Source organism: Nannobrachium achirus (genome assembly GCF_963921795.1).
Source record: "Nannobrachium achirus genome assembly, chromosome: 22".
NCBI classification, from domain to species: domain Eukaryota; kingdom Metazoa; phylum Chordata; class Actinopteri; order Myctophiformes; family Myctophidae; genus Nannobrachium; species Nannobrachium achirus.
In genome coordinates, this window is record NC_137829.1 from 20,766,825 (window position 1) to 20,772,824 (window position 6,000).

At 47.1% G+C, this 6,000-nt stretch overlaps 1 protein-coding gene across 1 annotated transcript in view; it reads right to left on the reverse strand.

Annotated features, from left to right (window-relative positions):
* Positions 1–6,000, reverse strand: part of nrp2b (neuropilin 2b) — a gene marked incomplete at both ends in the record, with an annotated part of 157,335 nt that overhangs the window by 27,921 nt on the left and 123,414 nt on the right. The window contains 2 exons of the mRNA XM_080752747.1: positions 3,351–3,521; positions 5,281–5,355. Coding sequence (XP_080608873.1) covers positions 3,351–3,521; positions 5,281–5,355 — 246 coding nt within the window. The remainder of the gene's footprint in view (positions 1–3,350; positions 3,522–5,280; positions 5,356–6,000) is intronic.

Genomic DNA, 6,000 nt, shown 5'->3' on the forward strand with positions numbered 1-6,000 from the left:
CATCACGTTTGCATATAAAGGCTGAGGGTTTGGGGGCTGACTAACTTTCACACCTTCCCCTTTGCAACGGTGAAAAGGTCTTCCAGTGACTATAGTGTCTGGGCTTTGATTGGCACAGCTAGACGGCCCCTGGTCTGGGTGAGCGGTGTGCTGTGGGTCTAATGCAAGTGTACAACAAGACTTAATGTCATGTTACTGTCTGCTGCTGGGACACGCATGTACTGCTGAGTCAATAAATTACCCATGCACGCATACGCACACATGCACACGCACACGCACACACACACACACACACACACACACACACACACACACACACACACACACACACAGCAGTCATGTAATGTGAGGTCCTGTCTTATGTCATGCTCCTGTCTGTCACAAAGGAGATGCTCAGTGGACTGTGAAGTAGAACGGCTCAACAGATGCAAACGCAGTGCCTTGGTGGAGGGCAAGGTCAATGTGTACGCGTGTGTGTGTGTGAGCGTGTGTGAGTTTGTGCATGTGTATGTATTTGCGTAACGTACGTGAGTATGCAACAGTACACTCGGACTGTTCCACCTTGAGCTGTGCGACGTGTGCGTGTGTGTGTGTGTGTGTGTGTGTGTGTGTGTGTGTGTGTGTGCGTGCGCGTGTGCGTGTGCAGCCTTGGGGAGAGCTAAATTGCATAGGCAGCACTTCTGTCAAAGCTATCATCTGACTTATCTGACCGTTCTGAGCTCTGCTATATGTGTGTGCATGCGTGCGTGCATGTGCGCCTGTGTGTATATATGAAAGATCGTGGTGGAGACATAATGTGCGCTTACTTGCATGCATGTGTGCGTGCGTGCGTGTGTGTGTGATGGGTAAACCAGTCCTTGCTCTCGTCTCCTCTGGCTCTCTCGTTAAAGATGGACAGATGTGGAAAGAGAAGGAGTGGTGAAAGAAGTGAGGGGAACGGGGTCAGAGAGGAGAGTCACAGGGGAGGAGGAGGAGGAGGAGGAGATACAGACTGAATGAGGAAGATCAGGGAAGAGGTGAAGGATGATATCAGTGGTGTAAAGCAACTAAGTACATTGCTTACAAGTGCTGTACTTAAGTCAAATTTGTATTTGTTTATTTATTTATTTGTTATTAGTACTACAACTAGAAACCGTCATTAGAACATGGAGGGTTCCTGAAGGGTTCCCAGTTCGATCCCGGGCTCACCCAGAGTTAGGGTCGAAGAGCCCTTGAGCAAGACTCTGAACCCCTAGTTGCTCCCGGTGAGCAGGTTGGTGCCTTGCATGGTTTCCTCTGCCATCGGTGGATGAATGTGCGTGTGAATGGGTGGATGTAAAGCACAATCTCTGTAAAGCACCTTGGATAAAGGCGCTATACAAATGCACAACTTACTTTACTTGTGTACCGTATTTTCCGGACTATAAGGCGCACTTAAAAGCCTTTAATTTTCTCAAAAAACTACAGTGCGCCTTATAGTCCAGTGCGCCTTATATATGGATCATTCATTGACATTGACATTCCGTTTAGCACAGCTCCATCTGTTGGATGCATAACGCAACGGTAGCGTCTATTATGTGCGCCTTATAGTCAGGTGCGCCTTATATATGAAAACAGTTTGAAAATAGACCATTCATTGACAGTGCGCCTTATAGTCAGGTGCGCCTTATAGTCCAGAAAATACTGTATTTCCAATTTCTAATACTTTTACTTCTACTCACTCCACTATACATCTCGGATTCAAATATTGTACTTTTACTCCTCTAAATGTATTTTAAAACTTTTTTTAAAACAAAAAAAATAAAAGAGTACCGTGACATCTCGACTTACATACATTTTTCTAAATATTCTTGTTATTTTAACATTGGCAGCTTCAGAACCACTGACGTATCGAGGTATTTGTGAAGGAGGAAAAGATGATGACAGAAGAGGAGTGAAGAGAAAAAGACAACGAGAGAGATGGGTGGCGGAGAAGCTGTGTGTGTGTGTGTGTGCGTTCGTGTGCGTGCATGCACGCACGCGTGTGTGTGTGCGTGACTCGAACTTTCCAAAGACTTTCCAATTAAGCGCTTGCATCAGTGTTGCCGTGCGCTGCGCATCCCAGCATGCTGGTCTACAGCATCCTGCAACGGAATGGCAACCCCTGCGCTTTTAATGAGGTGACGAGGCCTCGCTACTACGGAAGCCCACGGTGTCCAAATGTCTCTCTCTCTACTGTTTCCTATGTTTTCTTTGTTGTCGTTGTTTTTTTTCCGGGACGTCGAATGTAAGCTGTTCTTGCTCTTTTGAAAAAGTGATTTCCCGATGGTTCTGCTGTGGACCGGAATAGTTCCCACAACATTTCACCAAAACAACCGACAACACATAATTAGCTGAGGGAATCTGCCCAGAAATCCAACTGAGTTGGGTTTGTGTTTTTTTTGCCTCCCAGAGCTGAGGAGATGTGAATATAGACTAAAAGGATTTTCAACAGCTCTAGTGGTTAATTAGGAATAGATGCAGGGGGTAGAACTTGTGTTGGTGTGTGCACGTGCATGCGCGTGCATGTCAATGCAAACCTGCAGGTTGTGTTTCCATGTGTGTGTGTGTGTGTGTGTGTGTGTGTGTGTGTGTGTGTGTACAGTATGTGTGTATAACCCTTAAGCCACCATTGCACATAAGCAACGAAAGAGCATTAGATCACCTATGAATGTATGTACCGCGACTGGCCGTGGGTCAGAAACCTCTCATCCCCATATCTTAACTTTTTGGTTTTACGTAAAATAATGGCCCCTTGTTGTCACACCACAGCGTCGCACAAAAATATCAAAAGTAGATGATCCGCAAGCTTGTAGATCTGCTACTTTTGAATTGATTTTGTAACCCATTTTTCACCCGGTGTCAATTATCTAATGTAATTCTGGGCACTACACTCCCTCTGCCAACCTGGGGAGAGCAACGGACTGACCTCATGCTTCCTTCAATGCATGAGGAGTCCAAGTCGCTTCTTTTCACCTGACAGTGTTAAGTTTCCCCGGCTGGATGCAGCGCGTGGAAGGAACACTTTATTACAACCAGTTCTTTTTCCCTCCATCAGGCGTCCTGGCTGGCCAGGGGGAGGCAGTATAGAGACCAGGATTACTGCATGTTTTTTGTGAGGGTACCTACCCTATAGATACGGGGAGAACATGCAAACTCCATACAGAAAGGCCCTTTTGCCAACCCCACCTAGGGTGTGGGCGCTGGTGACGCGGAGGAGAGAACACGCCCCCAGCGCCCACAGCGTCCCCGGTGGGAATCGAACCCAGACCCAGGAAGTGAACAGTTGTGGACATGTGAGGTTTCCACCGCGGACAGAGCGGATAACGATAAAGCATTGGGGCCGTACTGACCGTCCGATCCCAGGGCGAGGTCCAGGCTGTGCCCGTTGGAACCCGCGTTGCTGCTGCTGCCGCTGGTGGTGGCCGTGTGCAGGGACCAGCTCACGCCTGACCTGGGGTCAGCCGACCAGCCGCACAGGCTCTGCTCAAAGTCACACACGCCGGAGAGGGACGGAGTGGTGGCTGCACGGGGTGGAGAGAAGGAGAGAGGGATGGGAGAGGAATGAAGGTTAGGTAGATGCAAGTCGTCGGCAGAAATCTCTCTAATCTCCGTATTTAACCTTGTTGTGTTTTTTCGTAAATCAATGCCCTACTTGCTCATACAACAGCAGCGCTATTCAACCTGCGTCCTGTGGGCCGCATGTGGCCCCTGTGGCATGTCTATGCGGCCCATCATGGTCAAACCAATAAATATATATTTTGTCTACTTTCAGTGTGGACAAATAATGTCTGTTCATTTTTCAGTTTATCTCCAAAACCACTAGGAAACTATTTTTGTCTTTTTTTGCCATTTTGTTTGTTCCAAAAGAAGAAACTTCATCATTTCATCATTAATCATTCCATAACAATCTTTTTGTTCAATGAGGTTTGGCCTTTAGATGGAAAGGTGTCGGTTTTTTTGTGTGTTTCCTTAATTTTAGACTACTCATGTACTGTGTTATACAATCATTGTCTAAACATTGAAAATAGGACTGTCATTTTTTGCTTGCGGCCCTTGGACTTTTTGTATTTTGCTGAGTGGCCCCTGAGCCATCTTAGGGTCACACGTAAGCATCAAAAGTAGCAGATCTACAAGCTCGAAGATCTACAAGTTTCGAGCTACTTTTGCTACTTTTGAATAGGAATCCTGAAAGGTATCAGTTATGGGACATATGAGGTTTCCGCCCAACATAGACGATATAAATGGAGAGAGCAGATCAAACAGTAAAAGAAAAAGATTACATTGGGTGCTGGCTGTGTGTGAATCATTCCATTCAGAACTGCAGAAGCTATTATGTCCAGTTCTGTGCAACACATTACACTCACTATACAGCTGAGTTATGCTTCTTTTTATACATCCGTGGTACGGTGGTATAAAAAACTGCAGGTCCACGAGCTCACAGCGCGGCGCACACTGCACCGCGCTGTGAGCTTGTCGATCGGCCACTCGCGGCACGCGACACAGCCGCGCGGTGAAGTATAGCGCAGCAGGCTTTGACGGTTGGACACAGTGCTCTCCCCGACTTCTCCCATGTCACCCTATACTCCAGGAAGTCAGCCAGCTGATCAAATCACTTTGATTGGTGCCCTCGCTCCGACATATGGCCATGAGAGACAGCTTTCCAGTGTGTGTGTGCGTCTGCATATGTGTGTGCGTGTGTGTGTGCGTGTGTGAGTGTGTCCCATCGGATGTGAACATTTATTCCCATTGTAAAACGAGATTTCCCCGAAACAAGCCCTCTGGGTTTTGGTTTTTAACAGACTTGAAATCCCTTCTTTTCTTTTCTGGTGTATACTGCTGCATGACATCATGCCAATCCACATACCTTGACCTCGCACTGTGAACATTAAGTGTGTGGTGTATGAGCGAGAGAGAGAGAGAGAGAGAGAGACACCAGACAAACGTAGAGAGAGAGGGAAAGAGTGACAGAGAGACGGAAAGCGAGGGAGACAGAAGGAGATCAAAGTAGAGAGAGAAAGATTTTAATTTAACTCAGAGTGTACAAATGGGTCCATTTGGTTCCACTCTCTGAGTTACATACCCATAACGGTTCATTTGGTTCCTTTGGTTCCTAACTATAATTTAGCTGGAGATCCCCTGGAACTCCCTCAAGGACCACTGGGGGTCCCCGGACCCCACTTTGAGAACTAATGGTTTAGACAGATGCTAAGTTGGTGTTTACCTGGTATCACTTTATATACAAATGATATATGTTGTGTGCGTCTGTGTGAGTATATTTACCGGGCCTCATGGGAGCGGTGGTCTCCTCCGCAGCGGGCAGGGTGGGGGTGGCCGTATCGGGTATGGTGGTGCTTTCTGAGAGAGAGGAGATAAGAGAGGGGGAGAGAAGAGCAGACAAATGTTTAATTGTGCCGACGTTTAATTCACCCTGTCCGCTACAAGCCCGGACAGCGAGACTTCACACACCAGCGTTACATTATACCGGCGGCCTATCAGATGCAGGGGAAAGATAGGAGAGGAAACCCAATACCCAGAACAGAACCGACATTTAAAATGGTAGTAGGCTCTCAATGATTCGATCCGCATGAGAAAAGCCCCCCGTGTGTCTTCCCATACACTCCACTGGTTCTGAAGAGTGGACACACAAAAAGCTTTGAAAAATATAACCCAGTCCAGATGCTCCTGGTGTCTGAAGTTATTCATGTTCTCCTCATACTGCAGCTATTTCACAACAACCACATCAACCGCACACAAACATTATCGATGCTGTCAGGGTGAAATCCTCCCTTTTCATGATTCATATTCAAAAATGGCAAAAAATTAAGCCAATCTACAAGCTTGTAGATCCCGAGCAACACCAACTCAGCGTATGAGTAGCACAGCCTGGGTACAGCTCAAGGGAGCTCATGGTAGGTGTGGCGCTCCACCTCAGCAATCCATCTCCCAGGGGTCTAGAGCATTGTAACGGGGACAGTTACCGGCTGATACCGACAATAAGCC